Genomic DNA, 22384 nt, shown 5'->3' on the forward strand with positions numbered 1-22384 from the left:
CACATATCACCCCATTACCGATTGAAGATATCCACACCTAGGTGTATTGTGGGAGAAATGAAATTTCATTTTCATTCCAAGTTTGCACTTTTCTTTATAGACTACTTTCCAATGCTACAAATAACAATATCAACAACTAGCAAGAGTAAAAACCAATAAAATAAGGCTGATGCACAGAAAAGAGCTAAATTTCACCACGAATGAAGCTAAAGTTGACTTTCAAGGTTGTTATCCAGTGTCTCCTAGGGCAATTTTGCATGTCAAGGTGAGGCTGCTATTACTGTTAACTTTAAAGTGATGACCATTGAATCTTAGTTTTCACCATCTAGATCTGCTGGCATCACAAATCTTAATAATCCACCGATGGTCATATGAAAGAGAAAATAAATGATTCCCAGATAACAATATTACGTCATCGTCAAGTTAGCCACGGTGATATAAAGAAAGTAGCTATGGAAGTAAGAGGGGATAGGGCAACACAGCCAATATAACAATATCACGTCACGTGCAAAATGTATATTCATGGCAAAAGTTGGTCTATGTGGACCAGAGCCAGTGATAGCACCATAGTGGGGCAGGGAGCGAGCACCCCAGTTCACATGAGTGCATGAAAGAACCAGATCTCCAAAAGAGCTAAGTTGGCAACAATGCTCGGCAGCTGTGCAAAGGGGAGAACCTCATGGAAACCATTCCACATCTCCTTAACCAACCAGAGCTTTACTTGGTGGTAAGACATCCACTAGACAGGGAGAAGTGAGCCCATAATGAATTTATTTTTTTATACCTAAAACCATCTTGACTTGTTTTTGTTATTTGTTAGAGTTTTCAGTGTAAAATGGCCTTAAAAGTGCTGTATCTGAAACTTGGAATGAATAAATAAATAAAAAGAAAGCAGCAAAGATTCCCCTCCACCCCTACTAGAATGTCACGTCCATTGGCTCAGGTTTTCCTAGTCTAATCCTGGCAGAAGCTGAGTGCTTTCCAAACTATCCAAAGCTCAATCCCAGTCAAAGCTGAGTGGATCCCAGGCTATCATAGCCCTATCCCCTGGTGCAGATGGACAAATTCCAGACATTTACAGCAGTGTACATCACACTACAGATCTTGCTTGAGGACAGTGTCCACATGTCAGGAACTACTGGTAAAAAAGGTCACATATGCCAAACTTAATATGTTTTTAAAGTGCTCATAAACAGTAGGACAAAATTTTTAAAAATGAAAAGAAGCTGTCACCAAGGTACCTGGAATGTATATAGCTTTCTATTTTTAACATCTTCCCCCCTGGATTTACATTTGTACTTCTTAGCACCCTTATCAATCCCTTCAATAATAGCATGTGCGTGCACTCCAGTACAGCAAGGCCAGCAGTGCTGGCCCACAGCATTAAGGTTACAAAATTACTTCTTTAACTTTTAGTTGTTCATTATTTCTTCCCTGTTACCTCAACAGAATCAACCTGCTGTAGGCCTGTAATGTTCGTCCTTTTCCAACATGGGACCTTCCACAACCTCTCGTGGCTTGCTGACAAAACATCTGCCCGGCGACACATCACTCTGCCCTGCTTGTAGTCAATGTCAGCAAGAATCCCCACGAGAACCAGACGACCTTGAATCAGCCAATGGGAGACTGTTTTTTGTAGAGGGAAACTTTGTATTACAATCGAATGGAAGAAAGTCAAGGTGCCATCAGTGAAGTCAACTGATGTCCTCAGTGTCGCGAATTGCATGATAAGTGTCCATGCCAGCGTTGTAGCATATCAACCAAGCAAGTTACAATTTTTAATATTTTTTAAAAAACAAAGTTTCAAAGCACACGAGAAACACAAAAATATGATTGCTGACATGAGTATGACATATTCTATGTGAATATAAACGTTCAGAGCATTTGGTCTATTAGGACATCCCATCCACAGACACATCCGCCAAATAGTTCGTAACACTCGCTGGCCGCGGCCAAATTTTTTTGCAAGCGGTTTGCGAGGTTCTACGGAAAGAACTACGTGATGCCAAAATGGATTTGTGAATATTGCAATATGTGAAATGCATTAAATACATTTGACAACAGGCCAAATGAGGTTCGAATAAATGAACAACTGTGCTAGGACAATCACCTTTCCCTTTCAAATACTCGGTGATTGAAGACAGTCTTGAAGTACCAGAGACGTTAAGGAAACAGTATCAGGTAGAGTGCTCATATTTCAGTATAACGTACTATGTAGAAGGAATGAATTCTTGGTTTTCTTAACTTTTCGCAGGCCCTCGTGGCAGAGTGGTCAGCACATCACACTATGACACCAGGGGTGCCAGGTTTGAATCCTGGCAAGGGCATGGATGTTTGTGAGTGTCTATTCATCATGTCATCACTCATCACCATCTTCGTAAATTAGCCAAAAGTGGCACAAAAAGCAAAGCAATCAATCAATCAATTTTCCTGTTCCCAACAAAAAATGTCACCACACGCCACTGAATAATAGTATCCAAAAAGCTATCAATGCCTTAAATTTCCGTGTCAAAAATTCATCCCTGCTTTCTTTCCAAATTATTGTGAATAAAACTATTCAGTTTATCTGGAAAAAACTGGTCTTTTTTTACATTTATGAGCACATGCATGCAACTTCATTTTGCATTTTATAACTGAAAAACATGCACAAGCTCCCGCTGTACCATTTCTAAACAAATCGTCAGAATTGCTGTTGTAAGTCCACTTTATGCACAGTAAGGCTAATCGGGACTGGACCTACAGTTTAAAGTGGAATCCGAACCACTTGAGCCTCCACCGGGTATCAAACCTGGGACCCCTCGATTACAAGGCAATGACGCAACCACTGCGCCATGGGGGAGGCCCACAAATTGTCAGATTTCAATGAAATTTATTATAATGAAAATGTTTAAAACATCCCAGAGTTTTAACATTTTAGATTTACTCCTCAATACTACATTAATAATTCCTGCTACTTAGTGTTACTTTGGAAATTATATGAACTTCAGTTTCTAATGTAGTCATGCCAGTGCACCATGTCATTTCATGTCACTCTTGTCATTTTACATCTAATTTTCTTTTATCTGGCACACCACAGTACAGGTTTAGAAGTGCAGGGAAGGGACTAGCTTGGCAATGTTTTAAGTTAACTTTACATACAAACACACTAATCAAGGCTAGGCACATTACTAAAATTACTATGCACCGACATACATGTCATTATAATGTGTTTGAGATAAAAGGTCAAAATTATATCAATAAATTCATTTGTCTTTTAATTCATGTAATTAATAATAAAGTAATTATCTTATAATGATATTAAAACAATAATTTCTCATTTCCAGTTCATTTTTTCGCAATATATATATATATTCTTCCATTTGTTGTTTTTTCTTCCATTTGTTGATTTAAGTCCACTCATGCACACATAGGCTAATCGGGACATGACCTACAGTTTAAGGTGCGATCCGAAACACTGTGCAATGTCTCCACTGGGTATCGAACCCGGGACTCCTTGTTTACAAGGTGATGACATTACTACTCTATCGTCAGGGAGGCTGACATATTTCTTGTGAGAGTTGGAAGTGGCTCCGGCGCCGACCCAGCGTCGAATGGGTACCTGGGGGAAACCCTGGGGGGTAAAGGCAGTCAGGGGCGTGATGCTGATCACATCACCCCCACTCACGACCGGATCAAGAAAGTGTGGGGCGTTACCCCCACACCCCCTATACGCCTTCATGGCGTGGTGCCAAGCACAGGGGAGCACTTTACCTTTTTTACCTTTACCTTTTGGCCCAATTTTCATTCCTTCCAACCCACTTTGCATGTGCATGTTAAAAAGGGGCTTAGTATTTCTTTTTGGCCTAGCTAGCCATGACTGTTAGCATTTATGTGGATACCTGCAAGATGCTGTTGTCCAGTGGTTTGGCAGAGTGCTGTGCAGCAGCAATCTCTGTCGACACCAGTGTTTGCCAGTCCATAAACAGAGGGGTGCAGCAATTTCAACTGATTTTGTAGACAAGTGTGAAATAATACGAAGGGCTCGGGTGTAAAACATGGTAAGTGACATTTTGGTTATTTCTGAGTTCATTAAGAAAAAAAAGGTTATTAGAAGCTATACTGTATATAAATTGTTTACATGTTATGTTTACAAATTTCAGAAGGTTTCATTGAGTCAAATGCAAATTGTATGACATGGCAATTTCACTCAAAAATTTACATTTTAAGTCAAAATTGACCAAAATGTCACTTACTATGTTTTACACCTGAGCCCTTCATATGATAAACATGCATTATAGGGTTTAGGAACATCATATAGTAAATTAGAACAAAGTCTCAATATAGCCAATTTTTACACACTTGCAAACTAAATGCACATAGAATCCAAGTTGTTTCTAATCCTAGAAATTGAGGTTCCCTTGCTTATAAGCAGTGCCCTAAATACATGCATGAAGCCAGAGTATACACAGTGTAACACTACTTCACAGCATCTGTCTTCGTTCCTGTGATTGCACACTTATGCAAGAAGATAATCTCCAACCATAATCTTTGAGTAGGTTATTACATTCTCTTTTCCTAATGAACATAGTTCTTGCTCATGCATCATAACTTGCTGAACTTGCCAAATTGTTTAATCTTTACCTTATCAAGGTAAATATTGTCTAAATACTGCTCCTTACCACTAATCACATTTTGCTTCTAAGTGTAAGTCCATTAATGTATGGATTTGCAATCATATTGAGAAAATATTTCAGAGGTAGGATTCCTTTCAAATTGTAACCCAATGCATTTCGTAATTAAAAATTAGTTTTTGTTCCAAATCTGGAATTCTTCTAATACACACACAATGATGGTATAATTAGAGGCTAAAATAAAGCACAAATGCCCAAGAACAATGCGAATGCCCTTTGGTAGAAAGCAGTGTAGTCAACCTTGCTCTTTTCTCTCCAAATAAGTATTAATTATGCAATTACTATCTATTCTTTCTTCAAAGAATGATTCTGTCATCTTCTGTGTTTATAACAAAAAATTGAGAATCTTATGGGGGTTGAATGCTTCTCCGAATGCAAATTAAGGGACAGAGGGAATTCAAATTGCAAAACAAGAGTTCTTCTATCAGTCTTCTTTCTTCCTCAATTTGCTATTTTAATGTACGGTAATTATACAGCATGTATTGCACCAGCATCAGCATTACAGATTTTCAGATTGCAATTACCCTCGTCTTTCTTATTGTTCCAAGTATGATTCTGTCTATTTCAGAGTTCATAGTCAAACCTCCACAGAATCTGTAAGAAGGTGTAACTCTTTTCCAAACATAATGTTAAGTCTGGGATAGGGGGTAATTAATATGATATGAGATTCTTTCAAATTCTTGGCTTTCTTCTTCTAACATCATCATACCGTATTAGAGCTTAGAATGATGCATGGATGTCTAACAAAACAATGTGCAGCTTAATATCCTAACCCAGTGGTTCCCAAAGTGTGCGGCATGGCTGACGTACAGGAGTGCTGCGAAATGTTTCTATATTTTTCAATGAAATGATACGATTGTTTCAAATATGTGCTTATTTAGTACGTTTTACACACAAAATGTTTCTGAATATGAAATATGTGTTTATTTTATAACTTCAGGCAAGCAAGTGTTAGATACGTCTACATTCTGCCTTAGCCGCCGTGGAAATGTTTTGAAACACTAAGGGTGCCATGAAAAGAAAAAGTTTGGGAACCCTTGCCCTAACCTGAGATATGTCAGTGCTAAAATCTGCTTCTCATCCATCATCCATGAAATATCAAATCATTTTAATATTCACACAACTCTTCCCAAATAGCTCTTATCAATGTTATTCTCCTCACTCATTCCCTATAATCTGTGCTGTGGCTCGAGGAAGTTCTTTGGGCTTCAGACGTTCATGTTAACAAATCAAGCAAAACAATTAGAAATATAAATTCAGATCAAGAGCCATACTTAATTCAAGATTGAAATCTGAAACTTAAAACCTGCAAAGTATGTTGCAATGGGGTGTACAACCAATGCAACCATGATATGAGGTTCATTCAACATCACAAAAATCTTGGGAGATATTTTTGTGTGTGTACCCTCTTCAATACTTGTTTTTTGCTGATACTGCACCTCACACATTATCTTGGATTGTCACCATACAAAATTAAGTTCAGTGGTGCTTCATCTAGCAAACACAAAGCCTTTTCAGTGATACCTCTTCACCCAATACATCATTTCAGTTGATTTTCATCAGATACATCATCACATCATGGAAACAAGCTATATCTTGCTGGGAATAAATCAAGTCATCAACTGCAGAACTCCCTCATGTACACTATCTACCAAAAAGTAATTGGGCACCTACCTGAAATGTTTGCCTGAGGTCCGTGCTCTGTCAAAACCTGGTCGTGGCACCTATTGCTGATATAACAGCAGCCACCCTTTGAGGCATGGCCTTAATTAGGTTGTAGAGGACATTCTCTGGAATGTTCTGTCATTCGTCTTGGAAAATCTCCAGGAGGTTGGCAACTAATGTTGGTCACATCTCCCAAGACCTTCCACCAGTCCTACTTGTCCTAAAGGTGTTCAATGGGATTGAGATCGGAGCTCTAGGCAGAACAATTCAAGCATTGAACATTGTCGTCTTGATACCCGAGTGCCATGTCCTTCACAACTGGTTCTCTTGCTTATTGAAACACTTCAGACATGGTTCAGGTCAAATAACCTAACATCATGGACTGTGCAATTACTTTTTGGCATGTTTCATTCATGTAATGTGCTTCAAAATTCAATTTCTGTCATGTGCTACTTGTTAGTTTCTTTCTCTTTTTTTGTGGATGTTCTGTAATGGTACAAACAATATCATCCACTTCAAAATTACCTCTAGTTTGAGTCAAGGTGCATCATGTTGGTGAGTCTCCTTTAAAAATTCCCCTCTAAATGTTTTTTTCTTCTTGTATTTCGCATACCACTTTAGGAGATATTTCCTTTCCTTAAAATTCACTCACTTCAGCCATTACTTCAAATTGGTTACATGAAAATTTAATGAATATGGGGCTGTAAATGTGTGTGTACTGTATCTTCTTTCAGAAACGCAGTATATTTCATTGTTGATATCTGGATTTATTCAGAATCCAACATTTGTAATAAAAAAATCTACTGATTTCTCTCCCCCATCAAGAAATTTGCTCCTAGGACTGGGAATGGCTTTCAGAAGTGGCACATAAAGAGTGGCACATAAAGTGATGTCTAACGACTTAACAATAACAATCATGATTTCACAATATTAATATTCTACATGAGGAATCAGAATACAGAATATCTTCAGATCATTTAGTAAGAACCACCTGATGTATCTTTTACGTTGCTTACTGTCTTGCTAAGTTGCATTCACAATTGTAAAGCAAAATATGTACACAAAAAGTTTAAGTTATCCCCAATACATTTTACTGTACCATGAAGACATATTTGGGGGTGCACACATTCTCAATCTTAACCATATTGAAGATGGTGTGATCAGCACCATGCTTTGATCCAAAATGCCCATTCATTAGAAGCTGAGTAGGTTACAGAGCTACTTCTATGGTGACGCTATCAGAAAAATGCCCTGGATTAGAACAAGGGTTTCTTGTGTGGCAGTCAGACATGCTACTGGCTGGACTACTAGGATTCACTTCACAATTCCAAAATTTTCACGAGAAAATAAATAATCAGTTGAATCAAAATACTGATCACGAAGGTCTGAGTATTTTTTTGCATTCAATTTCTTATGCAATGTCTCGTTGTATCAAAATGTCTGATTGGAAGCAGTACACAAGAATCACATGATCATTTTATTCAGTCAGATTTTTCTTAATAATACCAGCACCTACTAAGTGATATGAAGATTATGCAGCATTCAAATTATTATGACAGGAGATACTATGTTTTTAATAATGTAAAAATATATCTTTAGAAAGCAAACGTGCAAACATTCTCTGAAATCATTTACTGACAAAGTCAAAGTACATTCACATGATGAAATTTCATGTACATATCTCATACACTGTTGACCTAATCTTCTCCAACATCACATAGAAAGTTCTCAAGTCAATGCTGTGAAACACAGATCAAGTACAATACAGGGTAATGCTAACGATAAAAAGTATGCCAAAATCAAAAACAGCCTATTTGAAGGAGACTTAGAAACTCCACTAACTCCTCACAATAACGTAGCATGGTAAACTCCACGACCACTTGCTCGGGAACACATCGAAACACATACATCACTTGGTAGAAAAAAAGAAATCGTGATACGTATGCAAGTCACAATATCTTGCCAGTGAAAAAATACGAGAGTCAAAAACTAATTTCCCGAAATACCTTTTTGGATTTCCTTGTAGTAAAAAACAAAATGTCAAGCCATCTTCATTGCTCATATGCTTTATATAATACACTTTCAAATATCTACTGAATTTAATACTCCATGAATGAAAAACTTGAATGCAGTAAAATACATTCCACAAAAAGGTGACCCGATAATCAGTCAGTTGTGTTTAAGGCACAAAATCAAATTAAGATCACATGCATCTCAGACCTTGAGGACCAAAGAGTATATCACGGGGATGGATAAACAAAATGATTCACTCAGAAAAACAATAACAGTAATAAATTAAATAAAAATCAATAAAAAATACATAACTCTATGACTATCTAAAAAATGAAACAAAATAATACTCTTCTATTAAAAAAAAATTCTCATGCTATGGTACTTACCAAAAAAAGTGTCAAATAATTAAACTGAAAAAAAAAAAGGATTTAAACAACATAAACACTACAGCATAAGAATTTTACTGCATCATTTGATAGTCCTTAAATAAATATACAAGGAATTTAAATTAACCTTCAATATCACACAAGTCATCATCTTCCTCATCACTGTCATCAGTGGGGAAGTCGACGATAAGGCGTTTCCTGTCTTCCAACGACAACTCCAAAGCTGTGTCAGCGTCTGAACATGCTTTCTGCCATCGCTCTCTATACTGGTCTGGCACTGGCTTACCTGAAGTGTTGCTATATTTATGAACATACCTGAAAGAAAAGAAATAAACATAGTGGCAACTTGATAGGACTGCTAAAATAAATATAAGGGTCATTTCATAAATAACGCACACTATTTTTTTTTTCCTTACATGTTTATTGAATGTTAGGCAGTATCTCCTTAGAGTCAATCAGTGTAGTCACCCTGCTTCTCAATAAATGTAAGGAAGATTTACTGTGCCAGTTAGGGTACCACTGTTGTTCAGTCCGCAGATGACTCTAGTACCGCTGCAGAAAACTTTTCCAGGGAGGTAAAACATTGTCCAAGCATGGGCTCTTTCAACTTGGAGAATAAGTCGAAGTCTGGTGGACTCGTGTCTGGACTGTATGGCCGGTGAGCCACTTGCTCAGCAAATTGGTCATAACCTTCCTCAGGTCTGGGTATGCAAAAGGAGTGGTCCATCCTGAAACAAGCCAGGTATGTTTTTGTACATTTTTCTGTGTAATTTTTGGATCAAGGCACGATAAAATGCTGCTGTGACACTAGTTTCATGTGAAACTCTATTAAAATGTTTTGGTCGGGGAGATGATGGGATTTCTCCACTCGTTTAACCTCGACTTCAACTATGCTTCAAAGTCTACGGTCCACTGTTTGCTCAGCACAAACTTCATGCAAAGCACTGTGAATTTTTGTTGAGTTTTTGCCAAGTAAACTTTTCAATTTTGATGCACATATTTGATCTTCAACTGTCACATTTCCCGAGGCATTAACAGATGCCACTTCTAGCACTTGTCACTTCCAACTGGCATAACTTCTACTCTAATCGTATCATCCTCTCTGCATTATTTGTGAAATGACTCTCATAACATACTATGGAACAACATAAGAGGTACAAGTATAAAAAAACATAACATTGTTACTAATTACTTTACTGTCAGTATAATTAGTATTACTACTTTTTGTACAAAATCCAGAAGTTTAAATTTTGTGTTTCCTTATTACACCTTTAGGTCCCTTCCAAACAGAACAACTATTCTACCCAATTACATCTAAGAAAAATGAAAAAGCTACTCATTTCAAAAGGTTATCACACATTTTACTTATATTGGTGTGACAGATATTTCAGTGCCATTGAAGTTTTGCCACCTTGGGTGGTACCGATATCTGGGCTGGCCCATGGACTAAATAGTGCACTTGACCATTTTTGTCATAGGCAAAAACAGCAAATGCTTCAGCCATACCATATCAATGTTGAAACCACAACAAAAGTTCTACCCTACAAAATACAATTCTTCCTAATGGTGCTCATTTACCTCCTGGGTCATTCCACATCAAATCAACGCAAAAATCTAAGATTTTGACACCCATAAATTCCTATTTCGATGAAATTTGGTACACACTTTTCCATTATGGTAGAAAGAAATCCCCTAAATTTTTTTCACTCTATCTCAAACGGTTTTAATTTTACAGCACTTTGAAATGTCATCAAATCAGTGTTGTCTGTCACTCTTGAGAATCTCAACACAAGATACCCTTGCTTACATTTTCTTTTCTTCTTAACCAATCATCAGATCTCCTTGAAATTTTACACAAAGTTCAATGAAATAATGAGGATTTCAGAAAAAAGTACATCAGCACTCAAAAATTTTTACAAATGCCTATAAAAAGACTAATAATGGATTTGTAGCCCAATTTTTTGTAGTGGGAAAACTAGGTTACGAAAATCTGAATTTTCATCATGTGGGTATGATGGAACCAAAAACTTTTGATGTTGAAAATCATTGCAAAGACATGCTCTTTCTCAACAAAAAATAAAATTTTTGGTTTTGTTATTCCTTCTAACGAAAATTTTACGATTTTTGGAAATTGCCTAAAATTTCAGCGTCAATCCATACCAAATGGTCCAGCACTGGTCACTCGACCATTTTTAAATTTTTTCATTTGTTTGTCGCCGTAACCCCTGTACAAGGGTAGTTCAAAACAGGCATTATTTTTCTAAAACTAGACTTCGTTTGAAAATGGCAGCCATTTTTGTTTGATGACTTGCAACATTTTTGGCCTATGCAGACAGTTGCGATAATTATGATAACTCAGCTAAGAAAAATTATAGAAATCTGGGGTAAAAAACATTGTTTTCAGTACATTCCAGGCTATATTTTATGTTCCGTATCTTTTTTCACCACATCTAATGCAAATGGTTCAAATTTAGGGTCAAAACTGACTGATATTCAATTTTGAAGGGAAATCAATGTATAGAATATATTTTTTTTAGTAGATAAGCAATGAAATATCAGAGCTATAATTTGTTTTAGAGGAACCATGTGCATCCAAAGTTTCAGCAGAAAATATTTGACACACAGCCGTACACACCTTTACTTTGATAATAGCTACTAACGGGCTTTCTATGACATTCGTATGTTGCAATTAATTAATATGTACGATAATCGTAATTGCATGATAATTAATTAAAAGTAAATAACTATAATTGTAACTAATAACGTAAATTTGTCTGTTTTTGCGAAAATTTTGATGTATGTATTTTTTCTGAAATCCTCATTATTTCATTGAACTTTGTGTAAAATTTCAAGGAGATCTGATGATTGGTTAAGAAGAAAATAAATAAAATGTAAGCAAGGGTATCTTGTGTCGAGCGTCTCAAGAGTGACAGACAACACTGATTTGATGACATTTCAAAGTGCTGTAAAATGAAAACCGTTTGAGATAGAGTGAAATAAATTTAGGGGATTTCTTTCAACCATAACGGAAGAGTGTATACCAAATTTCATCGAAATCGGAGTTGATGGATGTCATGACCTCGTTGAAATGGTGTGGAATGACCCTCCTTTATTATTTCAGGTACCCACATGCCTGCAATGGGTTTTGCTTTGGAAAAGACACTGCATTATTAGACATTAATTTACAAAATCAGGGCATATGAATTAAAATTTATATTCGAAACAATAACAAAAAGATAAAAATTTGCACTAAAATATTGGCTATTTATAGATATATCAGATCAGCAATCTAACCAATTAACTGATCACCAGGTTTTTAATCTATTTTTTTCCTTTACAGGTATGTAAGAAGTAATAAGTTATGGCAGCGTATGAAGTTTTATACTCCAAAAAAAACAAACTATTTTGCTTCTTAGTACCTATTTTAGGTTTATATATTTTTAAAGGTTTTAAAGGATTTTTATGTCACGCAGAGGCATTTGGTTTGTTTGGCCACGAAAAATTCAATGACGAATGTGTTTGAAATGTACTCTTTGTCGATTTCCCTTCCTCCAAGTCCATGGTGATTTTTCAAAGCTTCTTTGCAAACTTCTGAACTTTGATGTCCTGCTCACTTTCACACCACTTCGGTGCTTTGTGGCATTCACGCTTTGCAAACTAACATTTCAGCATATAAGATGATCATCACAGATAAAATTGTGGAGACTGTGGATAACATGAAAACCGATTGGCTAACTATACGTCGAAGAGTGGATTTTAATAGCAAATTTCCAAGGGTTTAGTTCTGCCATCGCCGTAGGGTTAGGCAACACACATAACGTTATGTAAGATAGTGCGTGCGTATTTCAGGATATGGATGCCCCATTTTCATTGATGGTGACTACCTAATCAGTATTTTTCAGGAATTTTAAACTATTTTAAGTTATTTTGAATCTACTTGTCAGTTCCTAAAATAGGCTCTAAAAATCCTAAAGTAGGTCCTAAAAATGTTAAGTTAGGCTAAAAAAAATTCTGAAGTTCTTTTGAATCTACGATTCAAATAGTTCAATACGATACGATAGTTCACTTCTCCACCACCAGGTTGAAATATGGCACTGTACTTCCATGATGGGTTGTAATAATGACGTAAACTGCTCCAATTGGTTATGGATTTGCCTTTACCTTGCAATAAACGAGAGAATATATTCTCGCAACTTCTAGCCACTAACAAATGTATTTCTAATTAAACTGAACTGTGCTAACCACTCTGCCATCAAGCAGAGTAGGATATGTGCTCTGTTTGAATCCTGGATAATGGAGTGGGATGGGGGGGGGGGGGCATTTGTTCGATTAATCATCATCACCTAGAGTTAGATATAACCAAAATAAGATTTCACGAAGCTCTTCAGAATCTAAACAGAAAGAATTGGGGAAAAAAGGATCTAGCTATTATTTGATACCAATAAATTTAAAATTATTAAAAATAACATACTACTACTCACTTTTTCTTCACCCATGATCTTGAAGGAGGTTCATCAAAAAACTGAACATGTATTTCATTTCCACGTTTGTGTGCTTGCAGTTTCGGATGATTGCATACCAGACTTGGCCACCATGGATAACCATCTAATTTGGCCCACACAAGATCACATAATTCAAACACTGCAAAAGGAAAATATAATTTACTACCACATTTACTTTAGTTCCACACATAACTATGCACCAATAAAACACTGCAACTCAGATTACGCATTCTTCAGGGGTCTTTTGCTCAAGAACTTAAAATATAGGAAAATGTAGAATCCGGGAGATAGCTCCAATATTTCATTGCATTGGAATAATGAAAATTAAATATAATGTGAGTACATGCAAAATCTAGGAACACGGCCTGAGTTCCATTGTACTTAAAGCAAAGTAAAACTTTTGTACAATGTCAAGGCACAAACCATGAGTTCATTAGCCATTGACCCTTGAAAAATGTGTAACTGAGTTTCCCTAATGTTTGTAATTAGTTGGTTTGATTTATTTTATTTAGCCTTTAGCAATGATTTGATGAAACTCATGAAGGGACACTCACAAAGAACACCCAAGCCCAGGCTGGAATTCAAACCCAGAACCCTTGGCATTGTAGCATGCTGTGCTAACCACTCTGCCATGGAGATCCACTGTAATATTACTCCAAAACTCAGAATAATGAATATGGCTCTCAATATTTTTCAATACTTCCACATGAGCCAAAATAAACATGCAAGGGAAACAGGATTACTGTTCACATATGCTACAAATAATTCCAGGCCTAAATGAAGCGAATCAGTAAACACCAAAACTTGATGGCGGAAAATTGTATTTTACTCTGAATCAAAATTATATAGGTGTTGTTCTTTTCTAATTTGCATGTGTATTTAAACTGCACCAGCACAAAAAACTTGGCACGACCCTTATAGTGCAATAAATAAATCAACCTTTAGTGGATGTTTGGTCCATATTTTAACCAGCACCATATGGCAGCAATTAATCTACTGCATGAACAACAGGGTTCTCCAAATAGGAATATTTGATAAGTTTAATTTTCTTTTTCTTCTGATTCTGTTGTTCGGGAAGGGGATACCAATATTTCCCTTCCCGCATGAGTGCTATTCTTTTGAGACAATAACAAAACCAACCCCAACTAACCATGGTATATATCTATAGTTTTCTTTCTATGAATTTCTTGTTGAACACTGCACATTTGAAAACCATGAGAAATAAAAACATCCTGTTCCAAAAGGCTTACAACAGGGAGGTGTGATGTTGACTAGACACTTTGCCGTTCCCAAAACTTCATGAAAGGGTCACTTTTTTTAAAATGTTATTTATTACGCAGATATTTTCCTCTTGTAAGTTTCCTTCCTTTTTTTTGCCTATAATCTTCACGGAAGTATAATCTCTTTAAAACAAGGACTCTGTAAAGGTTACGAGACCAGAAACAGTACACAAAAACTATTTTTTTACATGCAGTCTTCTCACTAAATTTATATGTGCCAATATACAGTCAGTCACAAAAATAGCACCACTGCGTTTGTGCTCCGCTATGAATTATATGGCATTCCGTCAACTGGATGATATAGAAAACAATTTCTATTGTTCAGAGCCTGTGAACTGGACAAGAGCAAGGGTGGAGCCATGATCGCATACAGAGTGGATAAAAATCATGCAATTTTTAAGAGTGGTGCTATTTTTTGTGACGGACTGTATGTAAAACTAACTGAATTTACATAGATGCACAACAAATGTATATTACTCTATTTACATGAGTAATCAAGCCACGTTCGTGCTGGGGACGTCCACACGACCTTGGCACATGTTCTCCCACTGTTTCAAGATGCTGTTCTCTGGTGACACACTGCAATTTTGAGTTCATTGTTTGACTGAGAGTCAAATGGCAGATGGAAGTCAAAGCGATGGCTGACACAAGTGATTACACAATTGAGGAGTGTTTGTAGCCACTGAATGGGTCCATGAACATTACATTAACTGTATATAAATAGATAAAAATATCATGATCTACTTCGTTGCATGGTTTGAGAAGGCACAATTGACAAAAGACGGTGTTGCAATAGAAAAAAAAGTTTTGGCAATGTCTGGCACTGTTCACAACATGCCAAGAAGTGAAAGACCATCCACAAGGTTTGAACTTAGTGCAGATGTGGCAGAAACTTCCCAATGATCCACAGTTAAATCCACACAACAACATACCCAGAAGGCAAAAGTCATGTTCACAGATTATGTGTGATCACAGATCCCAATGTATTTATCTTGGGAAAAGAAAATCCACATTTCTTTGAAGATATTGAGCCCCATCCACCTCATGTAATGATCAGGGCTGGAATAACGGCAACACATCTGTTTGGTCTGTATTGTTTTACTGATTCAGTAGATAATGTTAGTTACCCACAAATGATCAACGACTGGCTCATTCCACAAGTGCAAGGCGTGGAATTTGAACAGTGCTTGGTTTCAGCACAAAGGGGTGTCGGCCTACCTCAGATTAGTTGTTCAACACCAACTGATCTAACAACACCAACTAGGGTTTTATCAAGGAGGAGGTGCAGAAGTGTTCAGTGTTACTACAATCTTTTGATTATGAAATTCCCTGACATTTCCAGTCCAAAAATGATTTTTTTCCAGACATGTTTATCACCATGATTTACACTTTTGAACCTTGTGTTTATCAATTAAATATATAATCCGTTAATTATTATGAATATTCACTTTCACAATTTTTTTATAGCAAATTTAATTCTACACACACAAGAACATGTGAAAATTCGAAGAGTAAAATGTAAAATTACAATCGGCGTCAAATGTATTGGGTGTTACAATCACGTGCATATAGCCTTCAGGCTAACGTAACAGAGGTACATTATTTGACCATAACAGTCCACAATATAAAAACAACGGAAGTTCATAAACCATACACAATACTTCATTTTCTGGCAGATTTATAATGTCGTAGAAAATGATGCATCTTTGCTTACATTTATAAGTACACAGCATCTGGAGAAATTTTTGTTTCATATAGGAATTCTATAGGAAATGCCAACATGACTAAGATCTATAAAATAATAGACGATAACCTCATCTTCACCAACCTTTCCGATAATTATGATCATATTGTCAATGTACTTTACTTATCAATCAGATATCTGGACTGCAAGTTTTACTTTGACATTCTTTCTATTATCTAGTATTATAAAAGTGAAAATTTATTACAGAAATTTGAAGGAACCATAATTTTGCACAAGACTGAGAATCATAAGAACGAAAGAAACATGTTCAAGTTTCTAAACTGAATCTGTTTTTGGGAGTGCCAAATCCAGAAATGGAAGTGAACTGCTTGATCTCAGCCATACTTGGGATTATGTGATCAGCATCATGCCTGGCCACCTTTAAACCCCAGGTACCCATCGATACGAGTCTTGGTGGGCCTCAGAGGTACACAGAAACAGGGAAATGACTGGAAAAATTCCTGGTCCAGATCACTTGCCTGGGGATTTGAACCCGGGTCTTTCATGTGGTATGATGCTACTACCAACTGAGCTACCTCTCCAGAATCGATTCAGTCTTTCACTTCTTCCTAGCTACAGTCCGTCACAGGGTTCCCTCATTACGCAATTTTTCATCTCTGCATCTCCTGTCTTTTCTAAACTTACAAACTGCTTATCAGCAACGTTTTCAGTTATTTACACAAAATTGTGAATGGCAAAATCCTCTGCAACACATTTCTTGAGGAATTCCACTTTCGAGTACCTATGTGCGCAACACGCAACACAAGATTATTTTATACAAAAAACCTAGACTAGAAATTCAAAAAAGATCTCTCTTTTACAGACTTGCAGCACAATACAATGATCTCCCCTCAAATACTGATATATTTTCCTCCGAGTTTGCCTTTCGGTCTTCCATCAGAAGAAATGCTTGTAATTAATATCACATAGTGTCATCTTTTACTTATTTTTTTGTTAATTTGCTATTCACTTTTATGTTGTTTTGTTACTCTCAATTATTTTTTCATTTATTTTTTGCTTATTATTATTGCTTTCCCTTTGTTGACAATTTCAGTGTAAAATGGCCACCTGTGATGTATCTGGAATTTTCTCAATAAATAAAAAATAAATAAACCATTAATTCTTGAGACTAAACCATGGGAGTACTGCATTCACAACTTGCAGCCATGGAAAACTTGGTTTGGAATGTGTGTTGAACAATGAAAGGAAAGGGAACCAAATCTCACCCCAAGCAGACAAATTCTAAGGTGTGTTTTTATTTATTTTTCTCTCTCCTTTCTTCGAATATCTTAATTCCAACATTGCATGTATGTGTGTTTGCATTGAAAAGATCATCATCATACAAGATTTGGATGTGGAGTTATTCACACTAAAAGTTTCATTGAGTAAGCATGCACAGTCATGGGACATTTTGGCTCAAGTTCCGATTCAGAGTTAATCATGGTACAAAGGCATATTCTACACAACTCTATTTATGTCTGTTAACACATGCCTCCAGTTTTAGTGATTACTTGCTGAATCTAGTCTGAAGAACGATTTTTCCCTTCCATACATTCGTACATGATTCTTTGTTTGCAGTCAGCCATTCATTTGATGGTTTTGGATACAGACTGCTGATGTCATCTACTTCACGTATGTGGGGTACGGAGAGGTATTATGTTGTTATGTTGAGTGAATCAGGTTTAGGGCTCTTAGCATTACCATAACATCTAATCTCAAGCACAAAGCCCCCTTCGAACCTTGCTGAAACTCCAATCTCGGATATAACTGGAAACCAAGAATGACTGCTTGCTGCATAGCGCAAATGCTCGCTAAGCTCCTTTTCAAATCATAGTTTATCTGGTAAATAATACTTAATGAAGAATTTACAGTGCTAATTCATTTCCCCAAGCTTCGAACTTACTTCCACAATTGTTTCCAGTATTCCAAAGTACTTTCGCTGGCCCCTGTGGCAGAGTGGTTAGCACATCGCACAGCGAAGCCAGTGGTCCCGAGTTGAATCCCGGCCAGGGCATGGGCGTGGGCGTTTGTGAGTGTCCATTCATCAATTTCATCATATCATCACTTATCACCATCTTCGCAAATTAGGCAAAAGTGGAACAAAAAGCAAAGTAAAATAAACTAAATCAATCAATCCAAAGTACTTTCTAATACTTTTATAAAACATCTAACAAATCATTAAACATTTGGAAGGTCCGGTAAAAGTTTACTATACGTCGGACACCTATAACTTCCGAGTTTTCGTCAATTTTTGACATTCGTAGTTACCTATCTGCTTTGCGGAACATTCCGTGAATGGTTTTAGTGGCTATCCATCCCAGAATCGGTGCGAAATTTAAACAAAAAAATTATATTAGTTTGAAATTCTTGACTCAAATTTCCCACTGATTCCGGGCTCTGCCCCTGGGGTAATTGACCTACCACCCCCAACCGCTAACGTGGCCCCACCTCCGCTCACCCCTGCTTTTTCTATAGACCCCCTGTTGAAGGCATGTTAGAAACTGGCGGGAGTCACCTGCCCCCAAACTTTTAAACTTGATGAAATCCATTTCCAGGATACGGAAAACTTACCTGAATTTCACACAAAACACCTTCCCAATGTTAGGAACTTATTACGGTAAGTAGTTTCTTCTGTAGAAATGAAGAAATCTGTCCGACGGATAGTAAACAAGTACCAAATGGAGTGTTCCGTGAAACATTGTATGTCGGTTACGTGCTACAAAACTAGGAATTTGTTGCTTTTTTTCAAATTTCCAGACGTGACCCCCTTTTTTTTTACAACAGATTCGTGGTTAGGAGGCCAAAATTAGTTAGTATACCGAAAATTAACAGAATTGGAGGCTTTCTCCATATTGTCAATTCGTTCCTGGATGTTCCTAAATACAATGTTAATCTGGATGAGTCGCAGATCCATTTTGTGCAGAAAAAAAAATCAACTACTTTTGAGACTTAACCCAGGTCATCTACATACCAGGCTGACGTCCTACTGACTACACCATCATCCAGTTAATTTTTCAATCCCACGATTGAACAACAATTAGGGAATACTTGATTTTAACCAGTGCCACCATTATGGCATATGCAAATTCCTTCATGGTAAAATGTACATTAAAATTTCGGTAACCACCAAACGTCTCTAATTCCCTTATTTTTGTACTTTTCACATTGATACTTACGTATTCTGCATTCCTAAAGGTTCTTCAAGTTCGAGTTTCGTTTTTGGCACGCAAATAATCTCAATTTTCGAAATATCGAGCATTTTTATTTTGTTCGCTTTTGCTTGCGTTACACGCAATATGGCGCAGAAATCTTGACTAGAGTAGTCCATGATCAGTGGTTATGCAGTGTTGCAACTTTCTTCATTGAAAAATACCTACTTTCGTGTTACTGATTTTGTATTTTTTTCCAGGATCGAAAACTCCACGAACCATGCACGGATAGACCCACGAACCATTCATAAATAATAGCCCCACGAATCATGCACGGCAAGGTTAGGTTAGGAAACATAGTTAAATTTGTTTTTCAAAATTAAAATTTTTTTTCGGGTTCGAAAACCCCACGAACCATTCATAAATAGCCCCACAAACCATTCACGGATAGCCCCACGAACCATTCACGGATAGCCCCATGAACCATTCACGGATAGCCCCACGAACCATTCATAAATAGCCCCATGAACCATGCACGGCAAGGTTAGGTTAGGAAAGATAGTTAAATTTGTTTTTCAAAATTAGAATTTTTTTTCGGGTTCGAAAACCCCACGAACCATTCACGGATAGCCCCCCAAACCATTCATAAATAGCCCTATGAACCATTGACGGATAGCCCCACGAACCATTCATAAATAGCCCCACGAACCATTGACGGATAGCCCCACAAACCATTCATAAATAGCCCCACGAACCATTCATAAATAGCCTCACGAACCATTCATAAATAGCCCCACCAACCATTCATAAATAGCCTTAGAGATACTGGGCGAAAGGGGGGGGTTATAACCCCCATCAACCTCACATTGAGCACGCCACTGATCCTGTGCACGTCATGTTGTCGCAAGTTCGTAATCAGAAATGATGAACAGTAACTCACGTTTATTTACGTTCTAGAACTGTTACACAGTTACAAAACCGCGTATTTGGAAACACTGACCGGTTGTTACGTCATGAAACGCTCGCAAATATTTGGTTCAGGTAGTAGACGGACATCAAGGGAACAGCTTTCGTGCATCGGAGTGACATTAATGTCGAAAATTACATGATTTATCGGCAAAAAAATTTCAACGAGGTGAAAACAAACTTCCAAGACCTTCCTAAAGTATAAATAAACCCATTTCGGTAAGTACTCCTCTCCTGTAAAATTGAAGAAATACGTTTTGGGGATACGAAAATTTTACCAAATGTACTACGGACGAATATTACAAAAATGTATTGCTTGTATTATGTAGAGAACTTTATTACAAATTATGTGCAGTTGACTATCACATCTACAGGAATCGAAATCCCTGCATACAATTGCAATAAATAATAGTATATAGCAACCTAACAGCAGACTACTTTTGCAATAATAGAATTAAATATAAATTCAATCTGCGGGTGCTATTTACCTGTAGAAATTTACGAAAGAAAAACTGTAACGGGTCCGCAAACTGTTTTCAAATAGATGTAACATGGAGAACAATTTAAAGTACCACGAGACTGCTAACCTATTTCGTATATACAATTTCAGATTAGTAAAAATGTAACAATGTACGCAAAAGGTGAATTAAAAATTAATACCTGGTTCGTCTGTTTCCAATCGTGCTTTTTTGGTACTTGGTGTTTTGGATTCAGCACTTTTTCTTTTGTCTTTGCTTCTCGAAGGTGTACCTCTTACAGACGATTTTGCTCCTCCACTTTCCACTTTACTGTTTCCCGGTGACTTGGTAAAATAATTAAAAAGTGTGTTTCTCTGAGGCATTTCAATGAATATTTCACAGTCACACGTATCACATTTAGTTTGCCAATCTAACACAAACAAATCACAACACACACACACAATCACACCTTCAGATCGCTGCACACAGTGCTTTGGCGGGAGTTGTTATGATGCACACTATTGCCAGAACTTTCTCTGGGGAATAACTAACTACTAAATTGTGGTACAGAGTAGCCAGATAAAATTAGAGAAAGTGATAGATTCTTATTTCAGTTGCCAACTTATGAGGGTTATTCCTGAGAAAAATGATCGATCAGACAATTCGATTATTGATGGCGGGGAAAGAACTTCCGGTTAGGCGAATTTTGCAATGTAAACAAGTGTAATAAGATCGTCACCGAGCTTATTTTCTTATGAAAGATCAGAAACAAAATGGATCACTTGAAATTTTTGAGTGATATAGGGGAACAAAGGTAACTAGAAAAGATGGGCCATTAACCGGATCCTTTGGATGCAGATATAAGGGACAACTAATATTTTCCAAGGCAGTGTTGATCTTCTACCATCAGTTTCGTTTTTGAGAAGACTTCTCCAAGTTGAAATGAAGTTTACATTAATTATAAACATTGAAATACTTCGATCACAACAGTAAAAGACATAATAATAATAATTACTACGGTTAAAATTATTGTTATACACTAATAATATACCTAATTAAATTAATTTTATTCGAATTTTATAATTGTTGTTGTTTATTATTATCATGTTTGTAATGATCCTGAGAAACCATACTCATTAGTAATCCTAATGTTATTTACTCGGTGTATATGTAATCATTGTTATTATGTTCAACGTTATTTAATTTACTTGTTCAATGTTACATGTGTTAATAAGGTGCGTTGCTAAATTATAAGAACGGTATGGAATTTGAACATATCGTGGGAACGGAAAGGAAACAGGAAACGAAAGTGATGCAAACTGACGGAGAGAGGAAAGCATGTTATGAGAAACGTTGCACTGTTCAGGGAGACGTGTATGTGTAAGAGCAGGCAAGGTCGAAGTCAAAAGAGCGTTGCAAAATGATAACAACGGAGTGCGGTTACCCCAGCAGATGTCGTTGCCAGTGGCTACAGAAGGCGCTGTTGCAGCTAGCGTGCAGATCGCGATGTATTCATGCTTTGTTGAGGAGTACGACAGCATTGATGAAGCT

General features: G+C 36.8%; 1 protein-coding gene across 1 annotated transcript in view; it reads right to left on the reverse strand.

Annotated features, from left to right (window-relative positions):
- Positions 1-21356, reverse strand: part of Msh6 (DNA mismatch repair protein Msh6) — a 112889-nt gene extending 91533 nt beyond the window's left edge. Inside the window, exons 1-3 of the mRNA XM_083119018.1 lie at positions 21036-21356; positions 13216-13375; positions 8862-9049 (exon numbers count right to left, since the gene is read on the reverse strand). Of these exons, the coding sequence (XP_082975144.1) occupies positions 8862-9049; positions 13216-13375; positions 21036-21216 (529 nt within the window). The 5' untranslated portion in view covers positions 21217-21356. The remainder of the gene's footprint in view (positions 1-8861; positions 9050-13215; positions 13376-21035) is intronic.
- Between the last annotated feature and the right edge of the window lie 1028 nt (positions 21357-22384).

This window comes from Lepisma saccharinum, chromosome 3 (assembly GCF_977018435.1).
Source record: "Lepisma saccharinum chromosome 3, izLepSacc3.1, whole genome shotgun sequence".
NCBI classification, from domain to species: Eukaryota; Metazoa; Arthropoda; class Insecta; order Zygentoma; family Lepismatidae; genus Lepisma; species Lepisma saccharinum.